A 21,323-nucleotide genomic window follows, 5' to 3' on the forward strand; every position below is an offset into this window, starting at 1 on the left:
TGACTCCCAGCTACGCCCCTGTATTCAGCGGCAGTCATCATATCAGAGATAAGAGAAGGGAAGAGAGCACAAAGAGAGAGAAGGGAAGAGAAAAGACAGGGAAAGGAGGAGGTCTGCGTAAACTCCGCCTCCCGTCTGGGATCCTCTCGCAGTCCTTATTCACAGCCTCTCACGTTGAGGATAGAGAGAGAAAGGGGAGAAACAAGAAGAAGGGCACGCGAAGAAGAAGAAGAAAAAGAAAAAGAAGAAGGGGAGCAGCAAAACGACCATGGCAATATCCAAAACGTCTCAGCTCGAGATAGTGTCCGATCACAGCGCACCTCTACCACCGTCGACCACTGCACGGAGCATGCAGTCGCACAATAGAACGGGGTCCAGATGAATGAGGAGCCGTACCTGGGCCGTGGACAAAATGAGGGTCATCTTCATCCAAAACGCCGGTTTCGTCGCAGCTTTCTCGCCTTTTAGATGTGAGTCGGTGATGTTGGCAGCGTTTAGGACGATAGATAATGTGAACGAGCCAGAATTAACCACAGCTAGATCATGCCAGTCAATTGAGGAGTGAGGGGATCTGAATTTATTTTAGTCTATTTTTTTTTTTTCTATTATTGGGATAGAGCTTGCAAGTATATTATAGCCAACATATCATCTTTAAATCGAAAGTGTATTCAGCTGTCGGGATGCTGCCTGCTGGCGACATTTGAATACATATTTTATTACAAAATTGGCACTAGAATTAAATTGTATCCCGTGATATAGGACTATGTATCAGGTAATTATAGACCGATAATGTCCTTTTAGACTATTTGTGCTTAATCCGTAGCAGATTGATTATATAGCGATAATAAACATGAATAGGTAGGAGGAGAAATCTTTGTCCACTTTGATCAAAGCCAATTGATCAACCAAGACAATCTGGAAATGTTAGTTTCCACGTGTAATAATAATGACTAGTAGGCTACGCGTTATTCCTTGTAATTTATTTATTTATTATTACTATTATTAGACCTATAAGTATTATATTATCAATTAGTTTTAGGTAGGTAGTTTGAAATATTCAACATTGGGAAGGTTGTTTGAACACATCCCTAGTGAGATGGAAACCGCTTATTTATCGCCCCACCGCGGGGCAACCCGTCTCGAGGCGCAGAAAGGCCAAACCTCTGCGGGCAAACCGGCGGGGGGTGACCTCTCCCCTCCACCTCCATCTCCACCTCTACTTGCCGGCAACTCCCCCGAAGAGACCTGCCTGGCGAGCGGTGATGGACGGAGAAACTCGGGCGTGAAGAAACACCACCACAAGCATAACCTGAAACACCGCTACGAGCTGCTGGAGACGCTGGGAAGAGGCACCTATGGCAAAGTCAAGAAGGCCATTGAGCGGCACTCCGGCAGAGAGGTGAGGCACTTAACAGACGCTCTAAGCAGCTGCAAACATCTGTTTCACGACGCTTCTTATACGTGCATATTTTTGTAGCGCCCTTAAGTAGCCACTACAAACAGCACCGGTCCTTTAAAAAAAGATGCTTTTTTTTTGCTCTCAGAGGCGTGTGCGTGTAATACCCCTGGGAATTCCCCCAATGCCTAAAGGGCCCCTGGGACCAGGGGGTTGCAGCCGCACACGCCTTGTCCTATGCGGGGCCTCAAGACCGGATGCTGGAGTGCAAATCCGGCTACTGACTGACTGATGTGACTTCAGTGATCCCAGTAAGCATCACTGAAAGCAACTAACAGTCCCCCAGAGATACAGGCCCACTCACATTTCTTTGTGTTGTAGACATCCTTTTGGTTTTGTTTTCATACTTCACTGTGTGGGTGTTAGTGTGTTTGCATGGGTCAGTCCACCACTTTCAGTTTCCTTATAAAAAAAAAAGTTATTGGCTGTCTTTGTCATAGTAAACCCGCCATCTGCCGTTTTGTCCTCACAGATCAGCACATCTCTCCAAACATTTTCATGTGTGGCAAAATTTGACCCCTGAGCCCACTTTGGCAGGACATGGGGAACTTTCCATGCACTGAGAATGCCAGGGGGGAACTTAGTATAGGTCAACAATGTCCCCCCAATAGCTCCTGGTAAATGCATGCTTGATAGGGAGACCATACACACCGGTAGGGCTTACTCTCTCTTGGCCTGTCCCACTTGGCTCCTTGTCCTTTCTTCAGTATGTTTTCCTTTTCATTATTGCCATGGCAGCAGATCTAAAGTGTTTTACTTTCACTAGCGTTGTAAAATTGCACAATGTAAGTACAGAAAATTGACAGGAAGGGTCAAAATATCTTATTTGAGATTGAGATACTGTTTCCCTGAGATAGCTCTAATTGGCTCACATTAATGGCTTTGGATAATTTATAGAAGACTTTTTCATTCTGAAATGTATAATGTAACAGTATTTGAAAGCCACTCACACGTGGTCTTCATTTGTTTACATCTCTAAATGCGTGCTTTAAAGCATGTCCTGCTTGTACTGATGTTTAAAATTGCATCTTCTAACCAAAATCTTCAAGAATGTACATGAATGCATCCAGCTCAATCTAATGCAATCTAATACAGCAGTCCTGCAATAAATCCTACCTTATCATGTTTAGTTTTAGAGAGATGTTGATTCAGCTGTATGATCATTTTGGAGGACGTAGTTTGTGGTGCTGTTTGCTGAACTGTATTGCATTAGACAGAGAGGTGGTTCTGTTATTTATCCTAAATGATAAATGGACTGTACTTGTATAGCACCTTAGTCTTTCGACCACTCAAAGCGCTTTAACACTACATTCACTCATTCACACACATTCATAAACAATTTAGGGTTCAGTATCTTGCTCAAGGACACTTCAACATGCAGCAAACTTTCCCATTAGTGGACAACCTGCTCTTCCTCCTGAGCCACAGCCGCCCCATACCGATATAAATGGGATGGACAAATTAAAAGAAACACCTGTCAATATGCAAAAAGTTCTTTGTAGGTCAAAACTCAGTGGCCCAGTGCCTTCCTTTCTCCTGTAATCATCTGTCTTGAGTAAAAGTCTTGAGCATAGCATTCAGACTTAAAATAGCATGTCAGTAAAGTATAGGACTTCCGCGCACCACTGTGCTTTTAACGTGGGAGTTTGTATATCTTAGGGAAGTCCTTTGAGAATCAACGCCTCTGCACATGGAGTACCAGCAGAAAACAGATGCCTGACTGCCGACCACCTCACGGGCCACATGTGTCTGGCACTGTGTTGCTAGAGTTTATTTGACCTCTGACTCTATGGTAGTCCCTTGTGTCCGTATGGCAGATACAGCAGCATGGTGAGACTGTTGTGCAATCATCTTTACTCCCTTCCTCTTTTCTTGTTTCGTTCTACGAACTAAATGAGAAGATCAGAGAGAGCAAAGTCAGGAGACAGACTGAGAAGGTTTTGTGTCCGACTGTGTGTACGCATGAAAGTGAAGGCACTTGAGGGAGATTGATTAGATGTGGGCACATTCAGCGGTCAGCGAAAGTGGAACTGAGTGACTGTCTTCTTTAATCTGCAAAGCCATGTTGTACTGCTTGGCAGCTCAGTGGAAAACCAACATTATATGGAGTGCAATTGATCATAGAGATCATGGTGGGGATATATGACACATGCACAGGCTCGTGTTTGTGCATACCTCTAGATTCTAGAGTCTAGAAGATGTGTTTCATGTTTGTGTACTTGTGAGAAAGATAGAAAGAGACTGTGTGTGTCTTAATGTAGTGTATGCCATCTAGATGACTATAATGAAAAGGTTGTGGTGACAGCAGGGCCTAAAATGGGTAGTGACACATGAAAGGCCATCCACAGCAGGAAATGAGATTTGAGGGGAAGGTTAATATCCTGTATGGGGGATCCATCACAGACAGGAGGGGGTAGGCAGTTAGCACACAGACACAGGGAAGCCCACCACCGTAACAAGAGAGGGACAGCCTCAGTTAAAGGGGTTAGAAAGTCATATTAATATGAGCTTAAAGCTCCAGATTACATCAATCCCCAACAATGGATTCACTGGAGAGGTACGTGAGGGGAAAACACTGACATTCCTCTGCTATATGTGGTGCCGTTGATGAGGTATTATGATTCCTGGCTATGTTTGAGAATGTAGCTCTCTGGAAAAGTGACGGGCCTCTTCCTCCCACTCACTCTCTCTCTCTTTCACCCCCTAAGTCTGAGTCAGACACACACATTCAACACAACAGATTATCATAATCTTTAGAAAACTCAGGGAAGGTTGAGCTTGTGATGAATACTTCATCTATTTTAATGGCCTGAGAAAGCGCAGGAAGATGTCAGGCTCCAGTGAAGCAAAACATGGACTTTCACTTCAAACAAGCTCTGTTGCGAACAAGGAGGGTGGGGTGGGTGGGTGGGGAGTTAGGGGCAAATGAGGCGGGCCCCATACCTGGCAGGGGCCAACGTGGGCAGCAGTACAGCGCCTGTTTACTGTGAGTGACAGTAATAGGGATCCACTTAAGGACAAGCGTAGCTGTGTCAGCCAGCCAGGCCAGCTGGCAAGTGGCTGATCTGCAGTCCTGTTTAATGATCCACATCGGGGTCAGGGCAGGGGAACATGAGGAGATACACAAGAGATACGATACCTGGCTTTGTCTCAAGCCCCATGTGGGAGAGCTGGCTCATTCAATGAGTTAGCATACAGTGTGGAATTAAAATCGTGGCTGTTAAAGATTGATTACTACCCTGTTAGGAGAAATGACCACTTTGGTTTTAGGCAGCAGTTGCACATAGAGAAAGTTGACTTGCCTTTGCATGTAACATTTGTAGGTCATTTCTCAGTTGTTGCTTAAATTAATGAATTCCTGAATTAATTCCTACATTAAATCCAGGAAGGTGACTCACATTCTGCGGCAAAGTCAAAAATGTTACTCACATTTTAGGGATCAGTGATAAAATGTTGATGAATCTGATGAGGTAAAGGAAAACAACAACTTTTACCAATCATGAACACAGCATGTGGACCCATCTTGTTTATTATGGTATCATTTCTTTAAATTCTATGTAATCAAGCCATGCTCTGGATGGGAACTATTCCGGTTTGGGGTTATTTTTATTGATGTACACGGTAATTAGCTTGGCACTCGCTACTGCCTGTGGTTTCTGCTGCATGGAATAAAGCTGGGCTCCTCAGAATACTACCGAGGAGCTAGGAGAGGACAAAAGTTTAAACTAACAGAATTCAGAGCGAACAGACTCTATACAGGCCTGATCAAAGCAAACCCCAGGATTCAATCCAGAATGTTTAGGCTACAATTATAGTGACATGTGCTAGACTGTGTTCTCTCGATTGGTTTATTTGGAGGAGGCTGCTAACCTCTCATTTAAGGAGTGCAAGGCTAGAGGTTTGAATGCATCCAGTTGTGGCTGACTCATACCCTGGTGGCATTGCCATGACAGTGAAAAATTGTCAAATCAAGTGTAGTTGTTGACTGTTGAACGTCCTGTAGCAGGCCCATTGGCAAGGCAAGTAGACTGAATCACTTCCTCAGCCCCTGTGCGTTCTCCTGATTCCTCCATAAAACTCCCAGCAGGCATGCCTTTCAGACTATTTCGAAAGTAGGCCACTGGCTGTTGTTAATAAGAATGACTAAAAATAAAAGACCGGGTAGTGATATAATGTCTTCTCAAGGACTATTTGACAGGGAAGGAAACACGGCTGTGAGAGTAATGCTGACATATGATTTATGGAGGAGCACTCTGACCTCCCTGCCTCCCTCCAGAAACCATGAACACTTAACACATTGCTTACCTCTTTTTCATGACACTCGTGGTCTTCATTAGCCCCATGGATGGCAATGCTGGTCATTCATTTGGTCCATTACTTTGATGCAGACTGAAATATCTCAACAACTCTTAGATGGATTTCCATAAAATCTTGTACAGACATTCTCTGTACCCAGAGGATGCAGCCTACTGCCTTTGGTGATCCCTAGCACTACCATGAGGTTCACATTTGTGGTTTTGAGAGAACTATTGAATGGATTACCATGAAATGTAGTACAGACATTCATTACTTCCATTGGATGAATTGTAATAACTTTTGTGGTCCCTTGACTTTTCCTCTGGTGCCATCATCAGGACCAAATTTAACACATGGTTTTATGACCAAATACCTACAAAAGTAATGGCATTCCCTTCAGCCTCAGCTGCACTTTGTGTGAGTGCTTATTAGCAAATGTTAGCATGCTAACATGCTAAACTAAGATGATGAATATGATAAACATCATACCTGCTAAACAGCAGCTTTGTCATCATAAGCATGATAGCACCACTGTGCAGTAGCGTGGCAGTAGACTTGTTTTCTAACAACAGCTGCCTCCAGATAGACGGTTGCTATGGAAACCCCATGTTTCACCATGTGCATCTGACTTCTGATCTCTCTGTTAGAGACGGGTTGGGGCTCAGATCAGAGCACTGACTAATACTTGGTTAAATGTAAGCCCAAGCCCTGAAAGAATACAATTTACTGAGACAGACAGATATCACATGGTGTACTCTTCAAGAGCCATGTACATTTTAAAGTTCACTGATAAGATAAAGAATGTGACGTAAATGTGTTGTCCTTTAATCTTATTATACATTTCCCTTTCCAAATCAAATCAACAAATCTTTGCAATCAACTAAGTGAAACCAAGGGGAAAATGTGCCTTAAACTATTGCACATGATGCACCCAAGGTATCTACTTTGGAATCTTTTTTATGTTGCTATATGTCATCTGATCAAAGCGTCCTGTCCTCTTTTTCCAGGTGGCTATCAAGTCAATTCGGAAGGAGAAGATCAAGGATGAGCAGGACATGGTTCACATCCGCCGAGAGATTGAGATCATGTCATCCCTCCGCCACCCACACATCATTTCTATATATGAAGGTGAGGGTCTTCTATGTGTCGAAAAAATACACACACACACGTGACAAATTGCCATGACAAATACACACTATTTGACTTAACAAAAATAAACAAAAACACGCACGTCCAAAATCAACCCCTCCCTGAGCTCATTCAGAACTTGTGGCCCAGCTGCAGGATTGTCATATTATGACATGCAGATGTCATAATAAGACCTGGACTACAGCTCTGGGATGTTATTCATCTTCTCTGTACTGTCTGGCTGCATGGGCCAGTAAAAGTCTGGATGGCTTTGACGGTGTGCATCTGGATCTCTCTGAATGTGTGTGTGTGTGTGTGTGTGTTGAAAGTTTGTGTGTGTAAGAGGGGTGGTATTCTAAGGGATTGCCTCTCCCACATCTAAGAGGTCTCATCTCTTGTCTTTTCTGGTCTTGATCTCAGGGCCAGACATCTGCTGATACTTAGAGACAACTGCAGCTGGGAACCAGACTGTACGTGTGTGTGTGTGTGTGTGTGTGTGTGTGTGTGTGTGTGTGTGTGTGTGTGTGTGTGTTTGCACATGTGTGTGTCTGCATAAGTCCTTGTATATTTGTGTCTATGTATGAGCTTTAATGGTTTTGTGTGTGTGTGTATAACTAGGGAGACTCTGGATTGACCTCAGTCACCGAGGCCTGCACCCTGTCTGACTCCTGCCCAGTGCTCTGCAGAGGGAGGAAAGGCCTTAAGCCTTCCCTGGAGCAACGTCAACATATATCTACCCCAGGAAGCAACTCTCTAAATATCAAAGCCTTCAAGTCCGTCTTAAATGGCTTGCATATTTACTCTTTTTTTTTTTAGATATGAGTCCTTTTGAATGACCTTAACCTCACTGGAAGGAAACATAGATTAGAATTAATGGCGAGTGTAAAGGTTGAACAATTCCCATTGAATTCTTTCAACATATTGCTCGCTATTAATCATCCCTTATAATGTAGCGCGGGCCTATGTGCAGGCAATTAAAGTCTCAAGGCGCAGCAGTGTGAGTCGATTTCATATGATTTGTGACTCGTGGTGACTATTTTTGTCTATGTCAACAAAGCAACAGTTTCAATACCCTTTTCAGGATAGCTGCCCTGGCACAATGGTTGTGTGCCACTGCCCAAACTGGTTTACCCACTGTCCTTCAGTTTCAAAGTCTCCACGTTGTTATCAGCAATGTGAATATGTGACAAACATCACTATTTGTCATGGGAACGTGCCAGGAGTCAGCTGGAGGGCTGAAGTGCAGTCGGGTTTTATGTATTTTGTAGGAGAATGATTAAAAGAAAACCCAGCTTTATAAACTCCAAGGAGGCTGTATGGTGTTTCTATGTGTGCTGTCTTCCTTTATAAGCAGCCTACTCCACCAACAAACTCGACCAAACTCATTGCTCTCGCGTTTTCTTTCTCCTCAAACCCGGTGTTTACTGTTGTGGCCTGGCCTCTACCCAGCCTTGCTTTAGAGATATATAGGAGGCTGCGAGATTTGTGTATCCGGCAACACCCTCTTCAACAGCCCCTGCTAACTGCCTTGTGTGAAGCAAAGCTGAACCAGATGTGTGCGTGAAGATTGATTTTTACCACTCCCTCACATTCTGCATCCATCAGCATGCTGTGCAGGGCATTTAAAAGCAGATTTTGCTCTTCGCTCCTCAGGCATAACTAAGTATCCTAGTGCCCTCCTTTTTAAAACAAACAGCCAAACCCGAAGAATGCTGTAAATGCAAAAATTTATACATACATATATACATCCAACTCAAATGTTAGTAGCACATACATGTATATAGTGACCGACGCTGTAAAGATGAGCCTGAAAAAACACAAGTTAAAGGAATAGTTTGACATTTTGGGAAAAGCGCTTATTTGCTTTCTTTCTGAGAGCTGGATGAGAAGATTGATACCACTCATGTCTGTACAGTGAATATGACACCACAGCTAGCAGCTGGTTAGCTCAACCAAACTATGGGAGTTTTTTTCCCAGCCAAGAAATAGTCTGCTGCTGGCTGTACTGTCACATTTACCATATAGATATGAGAGTGGTTTGGATCTTCTCATCTAACTCTTAGCCAGAAAGTATAAGAAAGTGTAATTCCCAAAATGTCAAACTATTCCTTTATGAGGGAAAAGGGAAATAAGGAGGTGAAATAACAGACATAAAACCATTCACCCTGCTGTGAGTGAAGAGCCACATTTTTTATTGCTTTCCTTATACTGCATTCTCTAAAGGTGACATAAGCCTAGATAGCCATTTAAACTCTGAAGGTCTTTTGTTGTGGTAGCTCATTTTAGTAAAGAAAAACCAATTCAAGAAATAACCTGCTGAGGTAATCAGCATTAAAAAGCCTAAATCAAAAAGTGTTTTTCAGTGCTTGTTTGTTTATTGTCTGCATCAACAGTATTCCACCACTCTTATGTATTACACTTTGCCTCTTGCCACCCCATGCAAGTGTGCAACAGTGGTCTATCATCAGTGCAGGCAATAGGACAATGGGTGCTAATTAGTCAGATGTGAGGGCCTGACCTGTGAACAAAAGCCCAATGAGTGACAGCAAGGCTGTAGTGTTGACTGGCGTACGCAGCGGGCTGTAACAAACCCAAGTTATGTAAGCCAGGTAATTACTTCACCACCAGGGGTCAAAGGTAAATGGGAGTGCAAGCCGAGAATTGGCTCTCTAAGCACAACCCCATCACGGATCACCGTGAGTGTCACCACAGGTCACCACTCTGTCCACCAATCAGAGGGCTGGATCTGTTCTGCCCTCGCGGGTGCTTGGCTTATGTCCCGTCTGTTACTTCCCGAGCAGACAGACGGTCACAATCAGGAAGCATTACCATCACTCAGCAACTGTGTGTTTTTGTGGAGGATTATATCTTTAAAAGGACCCTGGGAGGAGGGCGAGGAGAGTAGTGTGACAAACTATGAAGGTGCTCACTCAAGGGTGCAGAAAGCAGAGGCCCTCACCCCCAGTGACCCTGCTGTGTGGGAAAATCAACCCACACAATACGGAGCAACATGGCTGACTGTGTTGTTGTCATCTCCTCAGTATTTCCTCTGTCTTTCTCTCTCTGCTTCCCTCTCTGCCTAACCATTTTCATTCCCTTCATGCCAAGGCGCTGGGAGAGAAGTATGTTGCCAAGTTGAAATTATACACCAGAAGGCTAAATACTGACACAGAATGATATGTTTGGTGACTGCAGTTGGATCGTAATGCATCACAGTAATACAACTGTAATAACATTACTTTCTCCAGTCACCAGATGTGTATAAAGTAATCATTTTAATTCAAGTGATCCTGTTAGTTTATGTAAAAATTATGTGAACTTGTTGTTGCCTCTTCTTAAAGTCAGACTGAAGATAAACTTTGCAGAATTGTTTCCTAGCCTTAGTCTTGTTTTGGTCATGTGAAAGGGTAGTTACAGTATATTGTCACTACTTGATGATAAGTAAACACAAGACAGAAGAACAGTGACATGAGTATTAAATGGCTTCCATTATTATTCATAAACAAAAAGACATGACATTACAGTTAAATAGTTAGTTAAATAAAAGGAGGATGTTCTTACCTGTGTTGAGTCTTGAATTGCTAATGAGTAATGCGTTACTTTTTCTAAGTAACTATTTCAATTCTGCTGCGAGAAGGGAAGTTGCACCGTGTTGCCATAATAAACTGTTGTACAATAATTCATGTAATATTTTCAGATCACACAACATATCAGGTGGACACTCAGTATGGTGGTTAAGAATGTGAAAGTGTGCTGTGAAATGTTTGACGCAAAGTTGAAATGTGATATGCGCTTGACACCCTCTTTGCCCACTGTCTGTGAAGCTAACTTTCTCTCCTTCATTTTGTTCCTGCTTTTTCTCTCTTTTCACTGCTCTCCACTCGCTCTGGTCTCTGAGGAGTGGGCTTGATTGAGTTAACAGCCCCTCCCTGCAATGTTGTGAAGGAGCCAGACACATGAGGTGGGGTTTGGGTGATGTAACCCTGGGAGAAGTGTAGAGATGTTATTTGCTCCTCTGGAATTTAGATTCCTGCTCCAAAACTAAGGCGAGGGGGGGTGTTGGAACTGGTTTACTCTGCTTTTTACATAACAATGTCCATTTGTGATTTTAACATGATAGAATGAACCTGGAATGACTTTATGAGTTCTCCTCTCATCTCTCTTTCCATTAATATGAATGTATGTTCCTGAAAGTAGATATTAATGGACGCCAATTGTTTTCTTATCATTTGTCAGTGTTTGAGAACAAGGATAAGATCGTGATTGTGATGGAGTACGCCAGCAAGGGTGAGCTTTACGACTACATCAGTGAGCGCCGCCGCCTGAGCGAGCGGGAAACACGACACTTCTTCAGGCAGATAGTCTCCGCCGTGCACCACTGCCACAAGGTGAGAAAGCCCATACCGTACTATAATGAGAGAAAAACACGCACATTCATCTTTAAATCTCTCTTTGTTTCTCTCACACACACCCAGACTTTGTTTTCCAGGCTGAAGCATGTTCATTGTAACATTAACCATGCACCTCCACAGTCAGCCATATAGCTAGTTAATCTGCAGGCCCTACACAGTATGCTTTTCTTGGCACAGTGGTTTTAGGGAGTCATCTGTTTCTGAGTGAAGATGGAACACAGGCCAGTTTAATTCAAGCTTATACTCCGATTACATTGCACCAAACAGGCCCTGCATTAATTTTGTCTCATCTGCTAACACGCTGATGGATGTCCCGAGATACCCCCAAAGCTCTTCCCCAGAGATTTAGCTACCACACCCATGTCAACCCCTGTTCCACACCTCACTAACTCCCATCAAAACCCCAAGGTCCCAGGGCTTGTTTGGATGGGCTCCCCCTCTTGTCGTCTTCTTCCCAGCTGGAGATAGGGATGATGTCATGGTCCTCAGATAGGAGAGTCCCAGACAGCCATGAATGATGAATCATCACTACCAAGCACAACCTCCCTCAGGGTGGGGTGGCATGAGTCACTGACACAACAAGCAAGCAACCATTTCGTCCTTGTATCCACCAATCAGGGTCATGTGAACATGAGCTCCCTGCCATGCAACAACCAATGAGAGATGCCATGCAGAGCACAACCATGGGGGGGTGGAGTGATGGGTGAAGTCACTTCTCCACATCTGAGCTGGGTTCTGTCTGTCTGCATACCACATGTTAATTCCAGGGTTTTTAAAACCCAGGCATTAACAGCATATTTGTTTTTTAATCCCAAGATGTTGTGAGAACATCATTCATACAGGGTGGTAATTACAGGCTCATGTTTACGTGACACATGTGAGTCAATTTAAAAGAAAAATCACAGCAGATGTCAGCATAAAGACCCCGGAGGGGACAGGACCAATTAAAGAGTACTAGACCAACAGGCTGCCTTGATTTCCCCCGAGAGCCACAAGCTAGCTTTGTCAGAGTAAATCATCTCTTAATACAATGGACTGTTTATTACTTGGATCCATCTCTCATGAATAATGCATTGATAGATTAATCAATCATTACTTTTTTTTTTCTTTGTCTTTTAGAATGGAGTGGTGCACAGGGATCTGAAACTGGAAAATGTGCTACTGGATGAAAACTGTAATATTAAGGTAAGTTTGCACCTTGATCTGATGTCATGCATTACCCACAGAACTTTAAATGATCATGATCAGTGCAAAACTCACACGTAGCCCTCTTTCCACAGATTGCTGACTTTGGGCTGTCCAACCTCTATCATAAGGACAAGCTGCTGCAAACCTTCTGTGGCAGTCCGCTCTACGCTTCACCAGAGATCGTCAATGGGAGACCGTACCGTGGCCCAGAGGTGAGCTCCAGTGAACCAAACAATGACTAAAACTGCAGCTGTTTGTCTGTGAACTTAATTTCTAGGACATGATTTCCTTTTTATGTATCTATCACCATCATTATTGTCCTCCCTCGCTGTTAAATTTGGTGTGAACCTCCCCTTGATCTTTTCATCATTATTATCTCACTAGTGATTATCATCATCACATTGGCCATACACAAAGAGGGGGATAGGGCTTTTTTTTCTGTTTCTTTGATGGGATTACTATTAGTCTCCAGTCAGGGGAGGTCTCTCTTGCAACTCCACAGTGGGTCAGCTCAAATACTGTCTGCATCCCTGCCCTGTCCTCCCCTTCCTACGATGTCCGAATCCTTTGAAGTGAGGAACTGGAGGATAGTTTTAGCTCTCTTTTTCTTCATCTTAATGGAATCGGAACAAGCTCCACAGCCTCAAAAACACGCTCATGGTCAAAGTCAAATAGTTTTGGTGAAAGAAAGAGTGAAAATGTCTTCCCAAAGCCACATTTCTGGCAATTCCAGAGTCATTCTGAAGGGCGTTGTCTTTAAAATTGCATCAGTTACATAAAACAAAGCAACAGAGGGGGAAAAAACTTGCATTTTTAGATATTGAAGTCCAACCATTCAATTTAGTGTAATTCACTATAATTTACTCCAGAGTGCTAAAAACTACAGCAGCCCGATTGCAATCGAAATTACAGAACCCTGGTTGGGGTGAGGCCACAAATTACAGCAAACACAGGCAACGAAAATAGAACACAACAATAGTGCGTGCCCTGTCTCGCTCCCGGGAATGGACCAATGGCAACAGGAGAGTGAAACATTCTTGATGTGGCTCCAGATCCTTAGAGGAAGTACACTAGCTCCCTAACTTGCCCTATCTGATTTCCTCTTCCTAGACTATGTCTCAAAGCTTCAGCTACCACCATCAAAAGCACATTCCTCAGGACATCTCATCCTCCCATAACCACAGTGAACACACACACACATCACATTTCCCTCCCTGTCACACACACACACACACCAGTCATCTGCTGATCACTGAATGGCAGCCTGTCTCCAGCGAGTCGTCAGGGAAAAGGATATCATGACTCTGCCATCTCTGCCGGACTCATTACCCCCTTCCATTCCCACCGCTTCCCACATGGCTCTGCACCTCCTCATGCCCCAGACACAAAGTCTTATGTAACCGCTTACTTAGAAAGCCACATTGACATTGCATTAGGTTCGTGGTCAGAATGTGCTTGCTTCTGCCTGATAGAGCAGGAGAGAGTACACTGCAGCGTCACACTGCTTTTAGCAGAGATAGTCTTGTGCAGTGTTGGTGTGAAAAAGTGATTGTGGCGCTTATTAAAGTCAAAGTAAACTCAAAGAGCATAACTCTAATGTCTGTTCGCTCTGATGTTGAGCAGAGCTAAGCTCATTCCACAACATTAATTTTAAGGCCATGAATCACTAATCAAAACAGGACTGAGAAGACAGCATTTCCATTACATAACACCAGATCTAACCCGCCTCAACTTTTTGTTTTATATGCTCGCTGCACACAGTATATATGTCTCATCTGATAAGCAGTGTGTGTTCTGTCCATGACTGAATGAGCAAGTTTATTAACTTTTTTGTTTTCACCAGGTGGATAGCTGGGCTCTGGGGGTGCTGCTGTATACCCTGGTCTATGGGACCATGCCATTTGATGGGGGAGACCACAAGAACCTCATTCGCCAGATTAGCAACGGCGAGTACAAAGAGCCCACTCAGTCTTCAGGTAATGCAAGAACCTTTGTATTTCTCCCATTTTTTGTTGTACTAGGAAAACATACCTGATCCCAGTGCCCTTTATAAAACTATATCATAAACTATACTTGGCAAATCTAGTTCAGCTGGATCTCAAATCTAGGTACACTGACTCACTGAGGTACACCATTTGTCAGAAATTGAAACCACTGCGACTGACTTTCTGTCTATTCATTGTACAGGATTCACTTCTTTATGTAAATTCCAGAAAACATTTGAAAGCCCTTGAGACGTTGGTCTATAAACTATTGAATGGAATATGGATCAGAGTGCTCTCAATGTACACATAACGTAGCATCTGCACAATCCATTACATATGATGCTCGTTGCCCTTTTTGTCCAGACAGTATAAAGAAACTCAATTATATCACCTAAGCTACAAACCTGTCATACTACGCCATTGATTTTTTTGTAACATATTAACATGTATCTAAAGTTTAATTGGTTCAGGAACTGGAACATGCTTTTTTATTAGATTTTCTTGGAGTAATTGGAAAACTATTTTGCTATCATTGTATATTCTTTCTATATATTATTGAGTTTTGAATGTTACTTAACTGCCAAAGACATTCATGGTATTAAATTGGTTGCGTTGTGTTATTTAACTGAGGATGCATTATTCTGGTTTAAACCGAACAATAGAAAAATAATCAGGCTTCAGGTAGCTGTTCAGTGTTAAACTCACTCTACTTCCCCTCTCACTACTCTGTAACAGCATATAATCTTATCATAGACAGCATTTATATGCCACGTGGTGTGTAGTATGAGACAGCTTACAGATTGTTCTTTTTCTATTTCCTGTAAGATGCACGTGGACTGATCCGCTGGATGTTGATGGTAAACCCTGAGCGACGGGCCACAGTGGAGGACATAGCCAACCACTGGTGGGTAAACTGGGGCTGGAAGAACAGTGTGTGTGACTGCGAGACCCAACGTGACCATGGAGGCTCGCCCATGCTGGCCCGCTTCATCGACTGGCAGAACCGCACTGAGCCACGTGGTTCTGGAGCCAAAGCTGCAGCCATGCCCCAGCTACTCCGCCAGAGGCCCAAAAAGTCCAAGAAAGAAAATGTCGAGGCAGGACAGGCCCACTGTGGAGCAGAGGACAAACCAGGTCTGAAGAGACCCAAGGGGATTCTGAAGACCAGGGTTACTGAAGAGCAGCAGTCTGCCAGTCTGGAAGAGGTGGAGTTGGGCCAGGCCGCGCTGCCTCAACAGGCCGAAGGGGGAGAGGAAGTCTCGAGCCCAGATCGAGAGGAAGAGGAGCCAACTCTGGGAGGAGGCTCGCCAGCTAAGATGGTGCCCTCTCTGCCCAAGAAAGGCATCTTGAAGAACAACCAACAGCGGGAATCAGGGTACTACTCCTCGCCAGAGCGCAGCGAGTCCTCCGAGCTTTTAGGGGGTGCCAGCATGTCTCTGCTAGCCACCTCTCCGCCCAAGAGAGTGATGGGGAGAAAGGGCATCTTGAAGCGAAACGGCAAGTACTCCACATACAGCGGGCCTCCCTCAGCAGCAGCAGTGGCTGGAGTACTTGGTGAGCCTCCTCCCTCAACTGACTCTGGTCTGTCCCGCAGTCAGAGTCGGCCCTCCAGCATAGTCGGGGAGGACAGCTCTGGCCTGTCCCTGTCGCCCAGCTCCCTCAGTGGGGCTGAGTGGCATCCCTCCACCCCTCACCTCCGCCCAAACATCAGGGCCTGCGTCTCAGCCGAAAACCTGCTGCAGCTCGCCAACTTCAAGGGCTTCCAGGCAGCCCCACCGCACCAGGGACCCAAGTTCAGCCGCGGCCCCAAAACGAAAGGCTCCCCGGGGGACAATGGCAGCTTCTCCTTGCTGGGGGACCTGGAGGACATGACTCAGGTGTACCAGCAAGCCCTGGACATCAGCAGTAACCTCACCTAACAGATGGGTGGCAAAGAGAGAAGAAGCAGAGGGAATTGAACATGACTGTGTGTGTTTGCGTGTATGTATGTGTGTGCGCAGATGTCTATGGGTGGCATTAACGACCAGTGTGTTACTGGGATACACCTTTTGGGAAGTTGTGGTTTTCCAAATGGGGATAAAATCTCGATGGAAATGATACGTCTATGCACACATATACACACACAGATGTATACTCTTAGGTGCACTTCTCTGACCAGAGGAAATTTAGTTAGGGTTTTGTGAACAAGAGAGAGGAGCTGGCACGAGAGAATGCCACCCAGTCTGCTTTCTTGGCCCGCCCATAGACTTTGCTGTGTTCAACATGTTTACATATTCAGCAAGAAGGCAAGTTAGAATCACAAACGCAGCAACCAGAAACTGGTTGGCTCTCCTTTTACACCACCCATTTTGAGTTTGAGTTTACAGAAGCACCTTAATACTCACACAGAGCATATGCTTTTGTGATCTTTACTTCCTTTAAAAAAAAAGAAACAAACCAGGGTCTTGTTCCAAAAATAACTGACATTGCTGATTATTTATTAATATTTTCGTAGCTTTTAGTTTTAAGTGCAAAACTGGTGGGTGCTGGCTGTTACTGGAAGAGTCTAAAGCTCCTTGTCTCCATCTCTTTGTGTGGAACTGACATATATAATTATGTTACTCAGTGATGAGAATCATATATATACTCAGCATATATAAGTATGTCTGCGCTTGTAAAACACGCAGGCAAATATACCTTCATAAAAGCGTATGTCCTATATATGTGTATGATACTAGGGAATATGTAGGAAGTGCCTTTTTTGATTCATAATAAAAATTATGTATGTCATTTCCTTAAAGTGGAGGGAAAAGCCAGGCCAACCTGTCACCAGTTGTGCTTTTTTTGATGTTTGTTTATGTGGAGAGACCCAGGGCCTTCAGCGCACAGCTGACTAGCTTTACTTGTTTTGGGGTTCAAAGGTCAATCTCAGACAGTTGAGATCAAACAGTCTCGTCTCCCCCCCCCCGCCCCCGGTCCTTCCACAAGTAGAATCACACACAGATATGCCAGGATCTACAGGCTGCCTCGAAAAGACCTCCTCTGTGTTCTTTGTCAGTGTTTAAGTCCATAGTTTGGTTTGTCAGCAGTTTAGGTGGCTTGGTTGAACACAGATTTGGTGGCAGAACCAGAGGTCTGGAGGGGCTCGCCTAGTGGGACATTTAGTGAAGGTAGATGGTGCAGACACCACCTCACAGTCCTGGAATGTGCCTGGCTCTCTTAACCTTGGTTGCTTCACATTTCCGAGGCTACCTGATAAAACAGGCTGTGAGAGATTCAGTTTTTTTGTTTGTTTGTTTTTTTGTTGTTGGGGGTTTTTTTTGTTGTTTTTTTTTTTTTTTTTACCAAAGACGGAGGTTTCCATTGTCAGACGAGTTAATATTTTAACCAAAGCTCTTCAAAAGAGCTAAGTAAGATGGTTTGTTTTTGCCTGCTGATGACACAGCAAATTCCTCAGACAAAAGGCTGGAGACGTGTTGGTGCTAGAGATCTCTATCAACCTCAGTCCAACTCAGCACAGGTGGGATCTGCGGTCTGTGCTCAGCCCTCCAGCTGTGTATACTAGTCCATTATGTCAAGCAAGCACAATTAGCCAGCTATTGTTTTCATTTGACAGTAAGAGAGAGGGAGCGCATAGAGATTTATAGCTAGAGGGAGAAGAAAAGTGTGTGAAAGAGTGACGCATGGAAAGGTGCTGAGATTAGAAAGGACTTTCCTGTAGGAAAGGTCAAGGCGTAAGATATATTTTCTGAAGGAATTGTAATGTAGAATGGTGAAAGTAAAGAAAGTGCTTAGAAAGAGTAGATGGAAAGTTTTTGTTTAATGCCAAAGATGTGATGAAGTTTTCATATGTTTCAGGGGAATGGATAGGTCAGGGACTAATGAGAGTCTTTTGGATTTTTCTTTGACTGGGGAATCCCCATAGGTGAATGAAATCATCCCCACACTGGTTTCCCCTCTCGTTTTTGTTTTATTTTTCTTTTTGAGTTTTTATTTGAAATGCTGGAGGCTGTTGATACAGCTTGTCTTGAGGGTCAGTCAGTGTGTGACTGTTCTGTATGGCCTTAGAAAGTGTGTTCAACAGCAGCAAAAAGTAGGAGATCGGTGACTGACATCATCCAAAATATCAAATGATGTGGATGGAAAACCATGCAGTAGTGACCCAGAGGAAATAGTTCACATGTTGAATGTTTTCCTCTCGTGTGAAGGAAAGGTCCTGGGTATGGATTCAAATGAAAGACTTGTTGCGTATTATATTGCATTTTATTGCCTTTTGTATTGCATTATTGTCAACTGGATTTACAGTGAGAAAATTATACTATGTTAGTATTTTGTTTTATTATGCTTCTGTTTTTGATTTTCCAAAATATAAGAAACTTTATATTGCTTTATGTGATGGCAGATAATACTTCCTTCCTCGAAGTATTAGAATCTCTCTCCAGAAACAGACAAAACTGATCTGAATTTGGTGTAGTCGCAGTTTTCCCCTGTTTTAATTCACCTATGGGTGAGAAAAGCCCAAACCAACTCCTATTACTTAATTGGAACAGGGCAAAATGTAAGAATATGTACTAATATATTAATAGCTGACCCTAAGAGAATTCAATTCCATTTCCACTTCTGCTAAAGCAGGGGAGGTCCACAATTCTGGAACAACATCAGGAGAAAAAGGAAATAAAGCAATGGAAAGAATCTGATGATGAAACTTTTACTCTGCCAAACTGGAAATAAGTGGTGCATATCTGTTAGTTAGCAGAAAGTCTAATCATAGGAAAACTTGACTGGATATTGTTATGACAATAATAATAAATTAGTATTATTATGTTATTTAAGTATTATTTTTCGTTACGGCTCATTACTATTATTGGCTATTGCCATAGTTTTGGTTTTATTTTATTTTTTGTCTGTTGGTGATCTTGGACTGCCAAGGGGGATTAAGTCGTGTGCCTTTGGTATCTTTTATGACCGTTTTTTTTTTTTTTTTTGATAATGAAAATTATTATCAATGTGTTTTTATACTTGTATTTATTGGTGATCAAGCCATTTAATTTGTTGTCAAAATACTCCTTTCATGCTTTGGCCTGCTTTTGGACTGTGTGTTGTGTTCAGGACATACCACACAAAAATATAATTTGTTTGTTCAAAATAGAGTGGTATCATCTCATTGTGAAGTTAGTGGCCAAGTGTGTATTTTAACAAATCAATAAGAGTTGCTCAAATCCTGTAAAAATGTCTTAATTCATCCATTTGGGTGTATTTCTACTCAACACAATGCCTCTGTAGTACTGTATCAACTCAAATAAATGGATCTTGAAAGTTACACGTGTTTGTTTTTATGCTGTGTGTGGTCATTTGAGTTTTCAAAGTGCTTCTGTAAGTTAAACTATTGGGTCATATCAAACTAATTAGGACAGTCCTTTGAAGTACACAAGGAAAGCCGCAATAAAAATACAGTGGCTATAAATGAGTCTCAGGGGGGATCAGTATCAAGTTGTAAGTGTATGTCATTCACATCAAAATTCACAAAAAAGCCCAATAGGCGAATATTGCTGTTTCTCACACACTATTCGCCTTTCTTTAATGTATTTCCAGAGTTTAATCCTGACTTACAACATGGGGAAAAGCTCATATTATGAACCTTATTATCGGCACAACTTATTTCTGGTTTGATCCAGTAGTGTAATTAGATAAACAAATATTCCCAGAGGTTCGACTGGGACAGAGCCACAAATACTTCACCCAATGCTCTTCTTCTTACAGTAGGGAGAAGTGTAGCAAACTTATTGGATGTCCTAATTTCTTTTCCTTTTTAAGAATGTGTGACCCAAAAACCTACATGAATGCATCAAGGAGGTCAGCAGTGGTGATGCACGTTGCAGAGGTTCTATTTTCATCCTCTAATTCTAACATAATGAATGAAACTAATTAATGGGGGCAAAAGGTTGCCACACTAAATGAGTACAGGTCATTTTAACTCAGTATGAAATAAATTGTCAAAACCGCATGACCTGCTTAAATCCGGCAGCCATCCTGCCCAAAGCAGAAGTACCAACGAGAACGGGACAGTTTTGGGCACTGAAATTCACCAATGTTTCCACACAGCCTTAGCATTAAATTAACTTGATGGATGTTAAAGTGATACTCTGCCCAAAATCTAAGCATTTGTACACTCTTAAGAAATAAAGATTCTAAAAAGGGTTCTTCCTCAAGAGCTGATGTTCTACCCAGAACCATTTGAGATCTTCAAGGGTTCTTTGTAAGACTGATGTTGCATTGTGCAACTGAATATTCACCTTGCGTTAATTGTAGGATCATTTATATTTACTTTGATTTACTTACACAAGTAACCTGGGAGTGAAAATGGGCTGTGTGTAGCCAGTGTTTGGTTTGTCCATTCTGGGCTATAAACATGGCAGTTCAACATGGCCCTTGCCCTAACCCTAACCCTAACCCATGTTAAAAACAGCTCATTCTAAGGTAACGAAAACACAACAATTCTTATTTTCAGGTGATTATACACTAATGAAAACATACCTAAGAATATTATATTCCATTTCTGTGGAACAAAGTGTGCAAACTAATGTACATGTCTACTCATGAGCCATGTATGAGGACTGAGATGAAACCAACGTACTTAGGTATATTTTAGAGAATATCTAATGGTTTTAACAGTATGTGTGAGTGTATACAGTAGATCAGCAACGGTACACTGGCGGTTTTCATAATCAGAAGAAAAGGACTTGTGTTCAAACTGGAATCATCTTGACCATAGGTAGACTCAGTTATTCTGGGAATGAGCTCTGAGCGGTTGATTGACAGCCAGTCCCAATCAAGGAAATTGCGATATTTGCCAAGCCGAGTCAAGACTGTGCTGCCAAT

General features: G+C 42.9%; 1 protein-coding gene across 1 annotated transcript; it reads left to right on the forward strand.

The window, feature by feature from the left end:
• Positions 1 to 68: 68 nt before the first annotated feature.
• nuak1b (NUAK family, SNF1-like kinase, 1b) lies at positions 69 to 19,764 on the forward strand. Its single transcript, XM_051382407.1, has 7 exons — positions 69 to 1,399; positions 6,760 to 6,880; positions 11,117 to 11,268; positions 12,412 to 12,477; positions 12,573 to 12,692; positions 14,324 to 14,456; positions 15,291 to 19,764. Exons 1-7 carry the CDS (start codon positions 1,097 to 1,099, stop codon positions 16,382 to 16,384), a joined length of 1,989 nt encoding a protein of 662 aa, XP_051238367.1. The 5' UTR covers positions 69 to 1,096; the 3' UTR covers positions 16,385 to 19,764.
• Positions 19,765 to 21,323: the final 1,559 nt, after the last annotated feature.

Source organism: Dicentrarchus labrax, unplaced genomic scaffold (assembly GCF_905237075.1).
Source record: "Dicentrarchus labrax unplaced genomic scaffold, dlabrax2021, whole genome shotgun sequence".
NCBI lineage: Eukaryota > Metazoa > Chordata > Actinopteri > Moronidae > Dicentrarchus > Dicentrarchus labrax.